The 16840-nt window shown below is 52.6% G+C and overlaps 2 protein-coding genes across 8 annotated transcripts; one reads left to right on the top strand and one right to left on the bottom strand.

Annotated features, from left to right (window-relative positions):
- Nucleotides 1-391: 391 nt before the first annotated feature.
- On the top strand, nucleotides 392-8074 carry TPM2 (tropomyosin 2). 4 transcript variants are annotated; one of them, XM_037493527.2, is made up of 9 exons: nucleotides 392-744; nucleotides 1123-1248; nucleotides 4019-4152; nucleotides 4244-4361; nucleotides 4456-4526; nucleotides 4660-4735; nucleotides 5223-5285; nucleotides 5464-5533; nucleotides 7930-8074. In XM_037493527.2, the coding sequence occupies exons 1-9, from the start codon at nucleotides 631-633 to the stop codon at nucleotides 8010-8012; spliced, it is 855 nt and encodes a 284-aa protein (XP_037349424.1). In that variant the 5' UTR covers nucleotides 392-630; the 3' UTR covers nucleotides 8013-8074. The 4 variants fall into 4 exon arrangements, with proteins under 4 accessions (XP_037349424.1, XP_037349427.1, XP_037349425.1 ...); XM_037493530.2 differs by lacking the exons at nucleotides 4660-4735; nucleotides 7930-8074 and adding exons at nucleotides 4971-5046; nucleotides 6744-7923 and having other exon boundaries at nucleotides 488-744; XM_037493528.2 differs by lacking the exon at nucleotides 7930-8074 and adding an exon at nucleotides 6744-7923 and having other exon boundaries at nucleotides 492-744.
- Nucleotides 8075-9246: 1172 nt separating this feature from the next.
- Nucleotides 9247-16376, bottom strand: CA9 (carbonic anhydrase 9). Of its 4 annotated transcripts, none has more exons than XM_037492480.2 (11): nucleotides 15794-16376; nucleotides 14928-14957; nucleotides 14483-14653; nucleotides 14212-14354; nucleotides 14036-14128; nucleotides 12623-12689; nucleotides 10537-10694; nucleotides 10189-10333; nucleotides 10055-10084; nucleotides 9557-9638; nucleotides 9247-9441 (listed from the first exon to the last, which is right to left on the bottom strand). In XM_037492480.2, the coding sequence occupies exons 1-11, from the start codon at nucleotides 16200-16202 to the stop codon at nucleotides 9375-9377; spliced, it is 1395 nt and encodes a 464-aa protein (XP_037348377.1). In that variant the 5' UTR covers nucleotides 16203-16376; the 3' UTR covers nucleotides 9247-9374. The 4 variants fall into 4 exon arrangements, with proteins under 4 accessions (XP_037348377.1, XP_037348376.1, XP_037348379.1 ...); XM_037492479.2 differs by having other exon boundaries at nucleotides 9247-9444; nucleotides 15794-16375; XM_037492482.2 differs by lacking the exon at nucleotides 14036-14128 and having other exon boundaries at nucleotides 9247-9444; nucleotides 15794-16375.
- Between the last annotated feature and the right edge of the window lie 464 nt (nucleotides 16377-16840).

Below are 16840 nucleotides of genomic sequence, written 5' to 3'. Positions count from 1 at the left end.
AACTGAGGCACTAGAATTGCAGAGGAGCCCCGCCTCCCAAGAGACATTTAATCCGGGGGGATTTGCAGGAAACTTCTAAATTAAGGGCAGCGGCAGCAGCAGCTGAGGGGGTGGGGGGGGTGGGAAGGCATCTCTACTCGTGGGCAGCTGCCGTGAGCTCACGCCCCGAAATAGCCCCAGGGGCCCCAGCCGCAGCTGCCACCGGGCCGAGCTGTCACTCAGAGAGAAAGCAAGCAGCCCCCAGCTCGAGGGTCCTCTCCTGCTCCCTCCCCGGGACTAGGTGTTTGCAGCCCACAGTCCCATTTACTCTTCCTTCCGACGGCTGGGGGAGGGGGAGGTGGATGAGGGGCGGAGCTGCGAGGGGGCGGTCCCGAGGGGGTGGGCGCAGGGGGCGACCGCGCCTCCAGGCCAGGCTGTGCTTCTGCCCCTACAAGGTTTGAACTGCGGTGGGGGAGGGTCCCGGCCCCCGGCTCCGCCCGACAGCTCCCCGCCTTTTAGGCGCCCGCGCGGCCGGGACATCCCAGCCCTTCCTGGCCCGCCACTCCCGCCTCCCGTGCGCCCAGTCCGAGCAGACAGTCCAGTTCGCCCCGTCCGCACCGCTCGCCGGTCGACCCGCCCCCCACCGCAGCCATGGACGCCATCAAGAAGAAGATGCAGATGCTAAAGCTGGACAAGGAGAATGCCATCGACCGCGCCGAGCAGGCCGAGGCCGACAAGAAGCAGGCTGAGGACCGCTGCAAGCAGGTGGGGGCCCTCTCCTGTAAACACTCCCCTAACAGGGCGGTGTAGGCCTTGTTCTGTGCCCCCTGCCTTGGGCCTGCTGTCTGGGACTCTCCTATCCCATATGGGACCTGGGCTTTTACAATTCCACCCAGGGCTCTAACCAAAGACATGCTTCATCACATCCACCATAACCTGGGGAGCCCCAGTCCCCTGCTCCCTGGAGCCAGAAGCTTTTCTGTATCTTCACCATGTCCCCCCAACACTCCTGGCTGCACTGTTCCATTGCCTATTCCTCTTCTTCCCTGACAGCCTCCAAAGATCTCTTAGTACCTCCTCACACACACCCCTGTCTCCTTCCTGGGCCCTGTGACCTGGCTGACAGCACCCTCTCTTTCACAGCTGGAGGAAGAGCAACAGGCCCTCCAGAAAAAGCTGAAGGGGACTGAGGATGAAGTGGAGAAGTATTCTGAGTCGGTGAAGGATGCCCAGGAGAAACTGGAGCAGGCCGAGAAGAAGGCCACTGACGTGAGTGAGAACTTGGAAAATGGTGGAAGAGTTAGTGCACTGGGAGGCCTCCTGACCATGTGGATAAAAGGAAAAGGGGACCTCAGTCTCCCCAGTGCTAGTCCAGAATTGGTTTCCTCTCAAGAACCTGGGTTAGGGCAGCCCTGCACAAATAATCCAAGGCAGTGGGTAAATCAAAAGCACCTACCACTTCCCCCAAAGTATATAGTCCTCAATTCTGTTTGGTTCCAGCTCTTAGAATATACAGTGATCAAGCAATGAGTCACCGTGGGGGCGGATGGCACAAGAATTTACCCTACGCCTCAATCCTCTAGCTGAACATGGAAAGGAGACTACGGCTACATTTGTGGGGTGTGGGGTATGGGTGTGAGGTACTGTTGGACAGGAGGAAGGAATCCAGCGATGGGCCCTGGGTCAGTTACACTTCTGCATGGTCATTAGAAATTCCCTGGCCTTGACCTCTGCCTTCAGCAGCCCTTTGGTGTACTGGGGCCCCAGCTCAGGTTCTCACAAACTCTCCTTTGCTCTCATTAAGCTGTCAGTCTCAAGAGCATGCCAGGCCACAGGACGGGACAGGGCACAAATGCCAAAGCAACCACCTTGGCAGATTCTGCTTACTCAGAATTTTCTGCCCACCCCCCACACCCCCGAAACAGACCTTTCTACTTCCTGCCATTCCCAACCTCCAACTTGAGGTAGAAGAATGGCTGAATGGTTTTGGACATGGCACTTTCTCCATTCTCTGCCTCAATGTCCCCATTTGTCTTCCTCCAGGATTGTTTTAAGATGAGCCTTTGGTTGGGTCTATGGGAGGATTAGCATAAACCCTGGTCTAAACATCAGAAATGATGTTACTACTTGTTAATGTTGACCTTTACTCACATTCCCCAACACCCCCCCCCCCCCGCCCCCACCAAGGTTAGTTTCTCTGACCTTCAGTCTTTGGTTTTGGTTCTCCATCAGCCCTGGCGCTTGGGAGGGAGCTGACCTGCAGCTGCTAGTGAAGACGACCCTGGGCATCTGACACTCTATAAATAACCAAGACCCAGTGCAGCTGGAGGCAAACTGGAAACCCAAGGAGCTGGGTGGGGGGTGGAAGGGAGGAGGGGTAGACAGGACAGAGCTGGGGGAGCAAGGCAGCAGTGCCAGGAGTAGCTAGGAAACACTGCTGAAACTTACTGTGACCTTGAACGCAGCACTTAACTTACACAGTGCCTCAGTTTCCCTCTTCTTTCTTGCTTTCTGTTTGTCCATTGGGGACAGTAGTGCCTGTCCTATGGTTAGAGAGCAGCATCCATAACAGGAAGCGCTCAAGAAGCAGAAAATGGCAAACATGAGTTCACTGATGAAGACCCCAGGGTTTCCCAGATCACCCAGTCATTCGTCATTCCCCCACCACGCCGAGAGCTTTCCTTCTATAGTCTCATCTCCCTCTAGGGTAGTCTTCCAGAGGCTTACTTCCCAATCTCAGTCCTGTCCCCAGAATCCTTCCACACTGAGTCATCCTGACCTATGCCCACAGCGGGCTCTTGTCACTCTAGGTGGCCTTCAGCACCTGGGGGACAAGCTGTGATCCACTTTCTACGTATAGTGTTGTGTTTCCTCTGCCCAGGACCTGTGCTGTACCCCCTCCGCCCTAGGGCTGCTGCCCATCTCTTCCCTTCTCCCCTTCACCTTCCTTAAATCTCAGGATCTCTATGTCTTTGTCTTTTAGGAAGAGTCAGGGATAACTTAATGTTTATAGAGTGCGGCCTCTGCCAGCATGTGCTCTTTGCAATGGTATTTTACTATTTCCCAAACTTGTCTTATCAGAATTACTTGGAAACATTTAAAAAAGAAAGGAGATCAAAGAATGTCCAAGCCCCTGCCTTGGAAATCTCGATTCTGTGGATCTCGCACGGAGCTAGAGAGCTGCTCAATCTTATAAGCCTCCCAATGGTTGGTTGAATGAGTATTAGAAGCGCTGCATGATCTCCAAACAGCTATTGTGACTCTGATTTCAAAAGGTGGAAAATGAGGCTCAGAGAGACTAAATAAGTTGCCCAAGGTCACACAGGTGTTGAGTAGCTGAATCATGACTCAGAGAAGGCGTCCTGACTCAGAGATAATGCTGTTGCCAAACAGCATTGTTTCCCTCCTTTTCCTTTATCAGGGCTCTCGGTCTGCCCTCTTTTTCTCAAGGTATCATCACTTTACATGGACCTTCTCTCAAGCCTCCATGGCTTTGCCTCTATATTGCAGAGTCAGGAGCTGAGTATCAGTCACTCACACGGGCCCTCTACAGCCCCTGTGCATGCCGGCCTTGGCAGGAAGCCCATGTGGACGTCCCTTATAGACCACTAGGCCTGGCAGCTGGTGGTGCCGTGCAGCTCGACTCTGATTGGCAGTTTTCAGCAGCCTTGAGGTCCTGTTGGCCTGATTCTTCAGCACCCTTTACCTGATCCAGGTTCTATTGTAGGGTGGTCAGGGCTTCCTTAGCCGCAGTCGCAGCACTCCGGGTGCTCTTAGGGGAGACAAGAGGGCCCTGCATGCCAATAGCCATCAGGACATTATGCACAGAGCCAGAAGAGGCCCCCTGGAGGCGGCCTTGCCAAGGATACATGTTTGACTGGAGCACATTATCTGAGCAGGTTAGGGAAAAGTAGATTGGAAGTCTGAAAACCAGGAAGCCTAAGTTCCTTCTGACAAGAATCTTACCATCCTCTGGAATCTCTCTGATCCTCCTCCAAGGTAGACCTAGCTTTTCTGATCTCTGACCTTTGACACACAGGCCGAGGCAGATGTGGCTTCCTTGAACCGCCGCATCCAGCTGGTAGAGGAAGAGTTGGACCGGGCGCAAGAGCGTTTGGCCACAGCCCTACAAAAGCTGGAAGAGGCTGAGAAAGCTGCAGATGAGAGTGAGAGGTAGGCAGAGTGATCTGCAGGGGGGCCCTGGGGAGCGGGTGGGGAGTGTGTCTCTGCCGGTCCTGATCCGGCCCCTCTCCTTGCCTCTCAGAGGCATGAAGGTCATTGAAAACCGAGCCATGAAGGATGAGGAAAAGATGGAACTGCAGGAGATGCAGCTGAAGGAGGCCAAACATATTGCCGAGGATTCAGACCGCAAATATGAAGAGGTGACAGCCCCATTCCACTTCCTAATCACTCCCAAGTCCCAGACACCCCCAGTCACCCACCATATGCCTACTCTTTTCTTTCCACGTCCCTTAGGTGGCCAGGAAGCTGGTGATCCTGGAAGGAGAGCTGGAGCGCTCAGAAGAGAGAGCTGAGGTGGCTGAGAGGTAAGGACACCCAGGATGGCAGGTGACACTCCACCTGAGCCCGTGGCTGTGGGACACTCTCACACAGTGGGAATGCAGATTCCCAAGCTGGGGGTCGCAGGGGCATCCTCTGACCATTACCCGCTGCCCCCAGCCGAGCCAGGCAGCTGGAGGAGGAACTTCGAACCATGGACCAAGCCCTCAAGTCCCTGATAGCCTCAGAGGAGGAGGTAGTGACCTCTCTAGACCTTTCTGGGCAATGGCACCTTTTCTCAGCTCACCTTTTCCTCCATCTCAGGCTGCTCTCTCACCTGCTGGGCGTTGGGTAGGGCCTGGAGCTCTGCCTGCTGTCACTCTCACAACTTTTGCTTTTCTCTTCTCTCCTCCACCCTCCCCCACTGTGCCATCTCCACTGACTCACCCCACTGTGCCCTCACACCTCACCCTGCCACACACCCCCTGCAGTAAATGTGGGGACCTAGAGGAGGAGCTGAAAATTGTTACCAACAACTTGAAATCCCTGGAAGCCAAAGCGGACAAGGTAGAGGGGGGCAGAAGGGCAGTGAGGATGGGGTCCTGCAGGGGAGGGCAGCAGTGGGCCAGATAGGGAGGGCTGGGTGTTTGATGGTGACAAGATCATGAGGAGCCTGTGGGACTTTGAAGAAATGAAGGATTTGTGGGGGCAAACCACTGATGGCATGTGTATATCCCTAAAAGTATTCCACCAAAGAAGATAAATTTGAAGAGGAGATCAAACTGCTAGAGGAGAAACTAAAGGAGGTGAGAATCCTTCCAGACCCCTCCCTTCCCTTAAGTTCCCCCCGCCTACCCCGCATTCCTCCCCAGAGACTACCCATGGCAAGGAATTGGGGCATAGGGATGGAAGACATGGTTGGGGCAAGCGATAGTCTGGGGGACCTAACTTTTTGTCATTTCCCCATCTCGCCTTCACAAATAGGCTGAGACCCGAGCAGAGTTTGCTGAAAGGTCTGTGGCAAAGTTGGAGAAAACCATTGATGACCTGGAAGGTAAAAGGAATACCCTATCTCCCCAGGCCTTTTAAAATAGGTCCCTGACTGGCCTGCTGTCCCTTCCCATCTCTTTCATTTGCCATCCACAAATTAGGACTGGACAACCTAGAACTCCACAAATTCAGGGGGTCTGTGCGTGCCGTTCAGGTAGATGCAGCACATGATTGAGTGCTTCTCAGACTTGAGAGTACAGGAGAGTAGATGCCAGGTCCGTGGGCCTACCCAGCATGGTGGCTGCCTTGGCTGGAGGACCTGTGTGTCTCATGCTCCGCTCTGAGGTATCGCTGGTGCTGCTGTCCTCGGCCACACTTGCAGCGGTCCTGATCTTGATCTGGATAGCTCTGTCTCCAAGTGCAGCCCAGCAGAGCAGCATCATGAGACTTCTTTATTAAACAGGCAGCAGCTGCGTTTACTATCTAGGTTTTAGTGACCACATTAATAGGAAATACTAATTTAAGCTAAATTCAGTGAAAACAGCCAGATGTTTGCTAGTCTATGGCTGTTATTTCTCATGTTGTCAGTAACCTTGTGCCTGAAACTGTCTTTCCCTTCGATTCGCTGATACTTTCACTTTCATAATGACAACTTCGCTCGCCTCTACACCAGCCTTCTCAAGCAAGCCTCATTGGCCCAGCCTTAGCACTTTAGATACAAGAACTAGGGTATAGGCCAGAGGTGTTGGGGCGGGGAGTGAGAGGATTCACCAGAGTGGGGAACAGAACAGGCAGATTGACTGAAATGCCCTGCTGAGGGGAGCAGCGGGCGAGTCAGGAGAGGCCTGCTGCGCCATGTGGGTCACCTCCCTGCCCGGGGATGGAACTCGTGCTGCAGTGGCTGCAGATAGCTTCATTGGTTGGGTCTTAACCCCTTGCGCCACCAGGGAGGCCCAGTACTTTAGACCTTTCTGGCTTGAGCACCTCCTCTGGAAGCAAGCACTCCTGCTTATCCAAAGCACTGTGCCCCCAGATCCCTGGGGAGGAACCAGTTTGGGGTACAGAGAAGGAGAAAAAAAGGCAGGGGTACCAAGAGGGGACAAGGTAGCCCCAGTGGCTGTCAGCCTGTTCTCTAGCCTCTCTCCCGCACTTTATCTTTGCCCACCTCGCTCTGATTCTCGTTCTCTTTTTCCATCACCCTCTCTCCTCCCTTTCCACTTTTCCCTCCACTCCCTCTCCCACACTCCCACCCACCCCCTCACCTGGACCCCCAGATGAAGTCTATGCACAGAAGATGAAGTACAAAGCCATCAGTGAGGAGCTGGACAACGCACTCAACGACATTACCTCTCTCTGAGCCCCAAGCAGTGTGGCCCCTGGGCGGCCGTCTCTCCTCTCCTTCCCATTCTCTCCATGGGGATGGGCGTGGGCAGGAGGAGCAAAAATTGCCAACATTGCACAGCCAGACTGGGCGCGGCCTGGGAGAGCCCCGTCACGCCTGCCACCTATCCTGGCACTTGCTTTATTCTTCTCTCCATCATCTCCCCAACCCTCAACCCCCAGTCTCTACCTCTCTGCTGCTTAATAAACTCAACTTGGTCTCTATGCTGTTTTCCTGCCCTCCAGAGAGCACTGCCATCAGCACCCCCACCTCCCCGCCAGCACTGGTTCACTGCTATCACCCTGGCTGTTAAATACACCCCCAATCTTGTCACTCCCTTGCCTGAGCCCTCCCACAAGCCATGGTGGCCCATACCAAAAGCCCCTCTGCACAGGCACTCCCCGCCTGCCACTCTGCACATGGCAGATATTGTCTTACCCCTTATACCACTTTCTTACCCTTATACCACTGACTGCTGCACGTGGGCATTTGTCCCCATCACCATGAGCCTCCAGTACCCCTGAGATGTGCTGCTGCAGACCCAGCACTGTCACTGACCTCAGACCACTCAGCTGGGGTTCTAGGAGCTAAAGGAATGACTGAGGGCAGTGGGGTGAGGAGGTGCAGGGCAGGGGCAAGAATCTTGTGAAAGGTCAGGGATGAAGTTTGGAAAAATGGATTCCAGCAACGAGGGGCTTTCACAGCAGGTCTGTTTCTTGCCTCAAGTCTGTCAGTCTGGCCTCCCCTACCTGGCTCAGTCTTTGTCTTTCCTTCTATTTTCAACTCTCTCAGACCTTTAGAGAAGAGAGTAAATTGGTTTATGACTCAGGCCTTCCCACCCCACCTCCATGACTCTGAAATCCCCCACCATGTAAGGAATGTAAGGCATCCATGTCTGTCCTAGTTCCCTCGTCCCGGTCAACCCATCCCTTGTCCTGCCACTGGCCCCTCAGGTCCCTGAATGCTGTGTCTTCCTGTGCCTCCAACCCATCCCATATCTGTCCCCGAACCCCAGTCCATGTCTCCTGTGTTCCCTTCCCTTGGGTCTCCCTCTTCCTCACATGCTGCTTCCCTCACAGAGACCTTGGCCAGTGCCAAGGAGGAGAATGTGGAGATTCACCAGACCCTCGACCAGACCCTGCTGGAACTCAACAACATGTGAGGGCTGGCCCACCCCTGGCCAGTCTAGAGTTGCCACCCCAACCTAATAAAACTGATGTTACTGGTGTCACAGGATCCTTTTGAGCATTTTTTTTGGGGGTGGGGTGGGGGGAGGCTAATAGTTTTCAAAGTAGAGAAAGCTGGGAGCTTGCCTGAGAGCAGTGGAGTTGGAAGGACCCTTGAATGAGGAGGGCGTTGGACTATGCTCTGCAATTATTTCCTTTTCAATCGGCTTGCTGAGGAGTTGTGACTTGCCTGTGGGAAGCAGAGCTGCCCTTACTCCCTGCAGGGCAGGGGAACTGCTGTCTCCATGTGCCTGGGCCAGATGGTACACCCTTAAGGCAAAACTGCAAGATGCTACACAGATTTGACTCAAACCAGGTGAAAGTCCAAAAGCTTCCATGTGATCTGAGGCCTAGAGGCTAAACCTGCCTAAGACGTACAGTGTGACGTGTGTACGGTGCACATGCACGCACATACACAAGCACACGGCCCTTCCAACAATGTCAGTCATTTCTGACTCCTTCCTGATAACATATGTGGTAGATAAGATGTCCACACCCTAATCTGAGACATTGCTTTACAGGGGAAACGGGCCTGTGGTTAAACTGAAGTTTTGCTGCCATTGTGTTTACCCAACATAATCACCAGGGGGATACAAGAAGATCAAAAACAGTAGTAGAAGATATGAGAGCGAAAGCAATAGGCTGGAGTGATGTGAGGAGGGGGCCACAAACCAAGGAATGCTTGGCTTTTAGAAGCTGAAAAAGATAAGGAAACATTCTTCCCTCAGAGCACTGAGAAGCAGCTAACCCTGCCCACATCTTGACTTTGAGTCTTTAAGATTCATTTTGGGGGCCTCCCTGGTGGCACAAGGGGTTAAGTCTCAACACTATGAAGCTATCAAGCCACTGCACAGCATGAGATGGATCCCCAGCCAGGGAGCTGACCCACATGGTGCAGCAGACCTGTCTCGCCTGCTGCTCTCCTCAGCAGTGTATTTCAGAGATCTGCCTGTTCTGCTCCCCACTCTGTCTCTGGTGACTCATCTCACCCCCATACCTCTGGCCTATACCCCAGTTCTTCACATAAATAAATCTTTAAAAAAAAAATTCATTTTGGATTTCTGGAGGCCAGAGATAAATTTGTGTCACCATTAAGTTTGTGGTAATCTGTTACAGCAAATGAATACAGAATCCTGACTTGGAAAAAAAAGATGTGTTCCATATTTTTATTAGAAACATTTATTTAAAAAAATCTTTGGAGGTTAAAAAGAAAGTGGTATAAGGGGTAAGACAATGTCTCTAGCTGCCCCTCAGAATCCTCTGGCTGCTTCTCTGCACATTCTCCAGGTTGCAGCCCTCTAGGCGGCTGTTTCAGTGACTTCCGCTGGGTGGTAGCTGGCACTCCCTTTGGTCCCGCTTTGGAATCTTCTGTACAACAAAGAAGCCTAGTCAGAAAGCTTGCGGGTGCTGAGCTCATTTGCAGGCACTTGCATGAAAAGGTGAGGACTGCACCCGAGGGAGGGGTTAGCACAGCTCATACCTTTGCTGCCTTCTCATTTGTACAAGGAAGAGGATGCTAGTGACAGCAAAGAGAAGGCCAAAAACCACGGCAAGGATGTCACCTGCAGGGAGAGGGAAAATCGCCTCAAGGTGAAGAGGGGCCAGTAGGGTTCCCTGAAAACCTGTTTAATGTATGCCTCCACCCCAAGGTCTCCAGCTGCCCTCGGTGGCTCAGAATCCAGAAGAAGCCAGAAGGGGATGTGGGTGAACTCACAAGAAGGGCAAAGTAAGCACATTTTTCCTGCCTAAACATGGAGTAAAAGAGGTTGTTTGGAAAAGAGGATGCTAAGGGATTTCTGGAACTTCATCATGTCAACTCTTGTCCCCCGGGGAGCCCTCCACCTTGACTTGACACTGTCCTATTGGGGTTCGAAGTTTGCAGAGGAGAGAAAGCAGAGGTATTTCCCACTAGCCCCTAGGGCTAAATGGATGAAAGGGGTGTCCCCCAGCCTCAGGGGAAAGGAGGAGCAAAACTCACCAGCAGCAAGGCAGGAGGAGTTCAGGTGGACTAAAGAGAAAAAGGAGACATTAGAGCCAGGGCTGTGGCCACCAGTGACAGACACAGTTTGACTAGGGCAATGTGGCAATGTGGGACACCAGACGAAGCCACACCTGACTCAACAGTCCTAGAGGTTCTGTCCACTTCAGCAGGAAAAGAGGCCTCGATCACTCGCCCATTCAAAGGCTGTGCAGGCCGGAAGTTCAGCTGTAGCCGAGAGTCATCAGGTCCCCACAGGGAGGAAGAAAGGGTATGGAGCTAGGGAGATCAGCAGACAGGACAGGGGATGAGCTCATGACCAGGAAGCAAAAGGTTCCCAGACCTATCACAACCAGCACTAGAAGACTCAACCTCTATGTCCCCCTCATCCCTACCCAGCCTTTGATCTTTTTATGCCTCCTCTTTCCCACCTCATCGTATACCCCTCATATCCCTATGTCACCATCACACTGCAGTTCTACCTGCTTAGCACTCAGCCTCACTGTCTGGTTGAACACAGTCCAGATGACCCCCTGGGAACAAGGGGGTGTGGTCAGAGACCCCTCATATCGGAAGTAGCGCCTGAGGTCAGAGGGTAGCAGTGCAGATATGTCCAGTCCTGGGACCCACGTCTCGGAATCTGTGGAGAGGGTGTGTGCTGGAGTCCCGGCTGGATTTCCCCACCCGACCCTGGGAACTTTGGGGGTACAGTACAGTTTCACCTTTCAGAAGCCATATTGACTCACCTCTCTGAGACCATTGTTTCACCAAATGTACCCTTTCCTTAACTCAGCACAGACATAACTCAGAGGAGCGAAGAGTAAAGGGCTTCCCAGGGTGCAAGAAGAGCCCCGTAGGCCCTCCCTCTGAGTCTTCACTTTTACTTTCCACTGTGATAACATGCTGGACCTCAGATTTAATCCCAGAGTGAATCAAAATGAGCTGAAAACTTGTCAGTAAATACTTAAAACTATAAACAATAGGGCCTCTCTGGTGGCGGAAGGGGTTAAGACGCAACCTATGAAGCTATCCGCAGCCACTGCAGCATGAGTTCGATTGCTGGCTGGCCAGGGAGCTATCCACATGGCGCAGCAGACCTCTCCTGACTCACCCGCTGCTCCCCTCAGCAGTGTACTTCAATCAATCTGCCTGTTCTGTTCCCCATTCTGTCTCTGGTGAATCCTCTCACCACCCCACCCCCCAACACCTCTGGCCTGTACCCCAGTTCTTGTATAAATAAATAAATAAATAAATAAATAAATCTTTAAAACAAACTATAAACAATAACTCAAAACTAAATATGTGTTTTAATTATAACACAAAAACTCAAAAGCTGTAGGTCTAGCAAAACCTAAGGTCTAGTGGAACTAATGAAACTTAAAATGACCCAGAGTAAGAAAGAGTTCCAATAAAAAGATTTACAAATTTTAAATATTTGATGTTTATGAAAGAGAAATACGGTTCTCAGAAAATTTTTAGCTCTCCAGATTCATTCCTGAAGTTACAAACTATTTTTTGGTCTTACTTTCTTATTAAAATGTTCTTTATTGATGTATAATTGACACAAAATGTTATATTAGTTTCAGGTATGCAACATAATGGTTTGATATTTGTATAGATTGTAAGCCTCATTCATATCCACCCTCATAGTTACAATTTTTTTCTTGTGATGAGGACTTTTAAGATCTAGTCCCTGAGGGCCTCCCCTGGTGGCGCAGCGGTTGAGCGCTGGGCTGCGAAGCTGCCCGCAGCCTCTGCAGCGCTGGTTCGATCCCCAGCCACCGGTGAGGGCCCCACATGGTGCGCAGACCTCTCCTGCTGTGCCCACTGCTCCCCTCAGCAGTGTATTTCGTCAGTCTGCCTGTTCTGCTCCTTGCTCTGGCTCTGGCTCTGGCTCTGGTGAATTCTCTCACCCTCCTGTGCTTCTGACTGTACCCAGTGCTTGTATAAATAAATAAATAAATAAATCTTTAAAAAAAAAAAAAGATCTAGTCCCTGGGCCTCCCTGGTGGCACAAGGGGTTAAGCACAGCACTATGAAGCTATCTGCAGCCACTGCAGCACCAATCTGATCCCCGGCTGGCCAGAGAGCTACCCACATGGCCCAGGAGACCTCTCCTGTCTTGCCCCCTTCTCCTCTCAGCAGTGTATTTCAGTCAGTCCACCTGTTCTCCCCACTCTGTCTCTGGTGAATCCTCTCACCCCCTGTACCTCTGGCCTATACCCCAGTTCATGTATGCATAAATAAATAAATCTTAAAAAAAAATCTAGTTCCCTTGCAACTTTCAAATATACAATGACCATGCTGAATATTACACCTGATGACTTATTCATTTTCTCACTGGAAGTTTATACCTCTTGACTTCCTATGCCCATTCTGCCCCCGTTCCACCCCCAAGTCTTATTTAGCAGGGTTTGCTTTTGCCTATTTATCTCTTTTAATAGGTTCCCTCTTTATTATCAAGATCACAGTCAACCAGTTCACACATCAAACCCTTCCTCAAGGGTGTTCAGCTCCACTCCCAGACCTGAGGCTCCCTTGGGGCAGTGACTACAGCAACACACTAACCTTCCTCTGCGATTTCTTGCAAATGTGACAGCAAAATCTCATAAGCGCTATTTTCCTCTGGGCCCTCCTAGGAAATAACAGCACAAGACAGGTTAAGACATATGTCCAGGGGTTATGGCTGCAGGCCTGAAGGTGAGGTGAGGTTCACGAGGCCCTACCCCATTCCTCAGCTCTGAGAATGCTGGGGCAACACAGAACTTAATATATTCAAAGTCAACTTACTCTTATTTTACAAACTAACCTAATAAGCATGGTGGACTGGTTTTCAATGGCAAATTGGAGGAGCAGGATGAAAATGGAACACTTGACTAGGATCCAAGGTTCTCAATAGCCTGGATCCAACCAACTTTTCCAGCCTAACTAGTCCCTGCCTTTATATTCGGAAAACCATAACAACTTTGTATATATATATATTTCTTCTGCATGCACCTTAGTAATCCATCTGTTTGACTTTTGGAGCAAGGATATGCTATTTCTGGGGCACTCCTCCTGAACTTTGTGCCGTGAGGCTGGCATGAAGGAGTCAGTTAGGGACCTGGAAAGTATCTTAGATCCTTCCATTTTACTAGCCTATAATCATCGCACATGTAGCTTTCATCATTACTGGTCCAAAAAGTTTATAAAACATTTCTTTAAACTTTATTGCATTTCACAACGGGGAAGTATTAGAGAAATTACTTTCCCTGAATCTGGTCTATTCCACCTGCCATTCCCTGAATAGGCCATATTCTTGGTCTTTGCAGGTACTATCAGCTGGGCATGGAAGATCTTTGTGTTCCCACTAGAGAAACCCTCAAGTTTCACCCCCTCCGTGAAGCCTTCCCTGATCCCCTCTTTTACAGTGTCCTCTGCAAATGTATGTTGTGTCAATTTCCCCCACTGACTGTGGGTTCCTTAGGAAAAGGACTCAGTTTTGAAATTCCTTTTGTGGTTCAGTGCCTGGCTCCCAGTAGGTGTGAATGAAAAAAAAAAAAAAAAAGAATGAGTGGGGACTCCTTGGTGGTGCAAGGGGTTAAGACACAGCACTATGAAGCTATCTGCAGCCACTACAGCACAAATTCAATTCCTGGCCAGGGAGGTGAACCACATGGTTCAGCAGACCCCTCCTGACTCACTGGCTGCTCCCCTCAGCGGTGTATTTCAGTCAGTCTGTCTGTTCTGTTCCCCACTCTGTCTCTGGTGAATACGCACACACACACACACACACACACACACACACACACACACACCCCTCTGGCCTGTACCCCAGTTCTTGTATGCATAAATAAATAAATCTTAAAAAAAAAAAAAAAGAACGAGTGAATGAGGATGATAGCCAGGCATCACAGGGATGCTGGCATGGGGTTTCTGCCCGAAAGATACCCTGAGCCCAGGGAGGGAAGCAAGGAGTGGGGGGCTGTCTAGGGCTGATACCTGCAGAAAGGCGGAGAACACAGCTATGCCCCCAGGGCGCCCCAAGGCCTCCTCAACTTTGCTAAATGCAGTGCTGAGGTGAACCACATGGATCTAGAGAGTAAGGAGAGAAGGAGTGGGCAAGTTCCCCAGACCCTCCCTCCTCTTCATCCCTCTGCAGACAGTTGGGTGCTCACCTCGGCAGGGAAGCGGTGGCCACCAACCGTGTGCTCTGAGCCCGGGTGGTCGGCAGATCCCCAGTGCAGATGCAATTGCAGGGCTCGGTACTCCCGCCCAGGACCCAGGGCCATCTCCAGCCCGGGAGGCAGAGTCAGCTGCACTGAGGTGGGAGAGGCAGGTGAGCCGGCCCCACCTCGCCCGCCACGGGGACCAGCCAAACCCCAGCACCATCCCACAACCCCAGGCCGCCCACCACCTCCTCTGAGGCTCTGCCCGGAGACCCCTCACCAGTGTGGCCATTGTTGCGCAGACGTAGCTCTGGGAGAGGCGGGAGCTCGAAGCCCAGGAGCTCCGGAGGTCGCAGGGCGGGACAGTAGGCGGCGAGCTCGGGGCGGATATCCACGGGGGACTGGAAGCGCCCAGCGCAGTCTGCCGACACCTGGGACCAGGACGGGCCGCCTGGGGTGGGAGAGGAGGGGCAGGCAAGTCTGGTGACAAGATCAAGAACTTTGAGAGAAGCGGGGCAGAAGAAGGGAGAGGGTGGAGTCAGGAGGCTTGGGGCAGGAAGTAGAAATCTGGACTGTGAACAGAGACTGGCAGCCGCTGGTGTCCGAGACTGGCCCACGTGGATGCGTTGGGCAGCTGACCAAGGACCCGAGTTCGGGCATGATTGGGGGGTATGCCAAAACAGCTGGGTGCCCAGATGGGGTGTGTGCAGGGGTGGGTTTCTCACCTCCATAGCGCCAGTGACTGTGGTCACCCCCTGTATAAATGAGGATGCAGAGATCAGTCTTCCAGTCCTGCCCTTCCCCAGTGGCCAAAAGAGATGCCCTCCCCTCACTGGCAGGGGTTCTCAAACTCAGACGCCTTACAGGGGCACAGCAAGTAACAGAATGCCTGAGGCTGGCCAGGTGGAAAGCACAATAGATTACAGCTTGCCCTCACAAAAGTACCACCCACCTCTGAGCTACCAGTTTGCAAGCCCTGTCTTACGGTCTGTAAAGGGCTGGGGTGGGCTGGGACTCACTCCCTGGTCCCAAATGACTGCGCACCTTTCCTTCCCTCCCCCCCCCCTTCACAGCCCTCCCCTCCCAGCCACTCAGCCTCTTTCCCTCCTGGTCTCCCACTCCTTTCCCAAAGCTCCTGGCTTGGGAGTTAAGATGCCAGGCCCCCCTCCCTGCCGTTTTCCTGGACCCAAATCTGTTCTCATCTGTAGGCTGGAGACAGTTCATCTCTACAAGCCCTGCCGGCTCTCCCTCTGAACCCTGCTCACTGTTACTTCTCTCCATCTCGGTTTTCTCTCTCCACATTCCTCCACTCTCTTCTCCCCAGTTCCCCCTTTCTCTTTCCTGTCTCTTCCTGCTCACCTCTCCTTCTGTGCCCCTTTTTTGTCTCGCCACCCAATCTCCCTCCCAGCTATGAGAGGGGAAGAGCTTAGTGGCATGGCTGCTTTGGGAGTTGGGGCGTCGGTGGGGGCTGCTCTCAGAGTACAGGCACCTCTCCTTCCCTGAATAATCCCAGCTTAGGCTGGGGTTTACAAGGGGGCTGGGGGACACAAACTTCCTGGGGCCTAGATTTAGAGGGCTTGTGGCCACTTACCTTTGTGGTCTCTGTGTGCATTATTCTTGGTGTCCTGAGTGTCCCCAGGAGCCTTGGTAGGTAGATCTTCTATCTTCAGAGTGTCCTCTTCTCCTGGCTCAGTCTTCAGTACAGGTGGGTCTTCCTGTCTGGGTGGATCCTCTTCACTGGGCAGATCCTCCTTGCCCAGAGGAGCATCTTCCCCAGATGAATCTCCTCCCACGAGCGGAGTCCCTTGCGTCTGGGCCTGGTCCTGAGGATGGACAGGCTGCAGGACCAGCAGTAACAGCAGCAGTTGCACAGCAGGACCTGAAGCTGGAAACGGGATCCACAGAGGGAACAAGAGACAGGGGCATAGGGGAGCCATGTGGCTGACTGTGGGGTGTTCCGGGGCACGGTGTGCACGGGTGTGTACGGGCTGTACGTGCATTGGAAACAGGAGCTGGGTGGGGGAGGAGCAAGCCTGGAGGGGAGCAGGCTGACTCAGAAAGTGCCCTTTTGTAGAAATGGAGCCAAAGTCCCGAGGATCTGTCTGGCCCTGTGCCCCCTTTCTGACACCAAAGTTGCGATGGGGGTGCAGTGAGGGGCAGGTATATGTGCAGGCAGAAGGTTATCGGGGTCACAGGCTCAACCTGGAACCCAAGGCACCACCTGGCGCTACACAGACTCTCCCTGGCACCTCCCAGCTGCTCACCAGCCAACTTCAGCTAGCCTTGGCCTGCTTCCCAGCCCCTGGCAGGGAAGGGGAGCTAGGGAATTGGGGCCCCCCACATCCTCTGACTGAGAGGAGAAGCAGCCTATATATACATCCCTGCCCCAGCTAGGGAGTCCATAAAGGGCTAGGGCAAGCTACTGGGGGTGGATGGGTGGGTGGGCAGTTGGGAGGGGAATTTGAGTAGGAATGGAAAGCTGAGTGTATGTATGAAGGGGACTCCGATGGTTTAAACTAAATTTACTTTTCATTGGCTTCTCCTCCCATGAGTGGAGTCCCTTGCATCTGGGCCTGGTCCTGGGGATGGACAGGCTACAGGACCAGCAGTAACAGCAGCAGTTGCACAGTGGGGCCTG

The sequence above is a fragment of the Talpa occidentalis genome, unplaced genomic scaffold (genome assembly GCF_014898055.3).
Source record: "Talpa occidentalis isolate TD23 unplaced genomic scaffold, MPIMG_talOcc4v2.1 talOcc4.7, whole genome shotgun sequence".
NCBI classification, from domain to species: Eukaryota; Metazoa; Chordata; class Mammalia; order Eulipotyphla; family Talpidae; genus Talpa; species Talpa occidentalis.
Note: the sequence above shows the minus strand (reverse complement) of the source record. Positions and strands in the feature narration are given on the sequence as shown.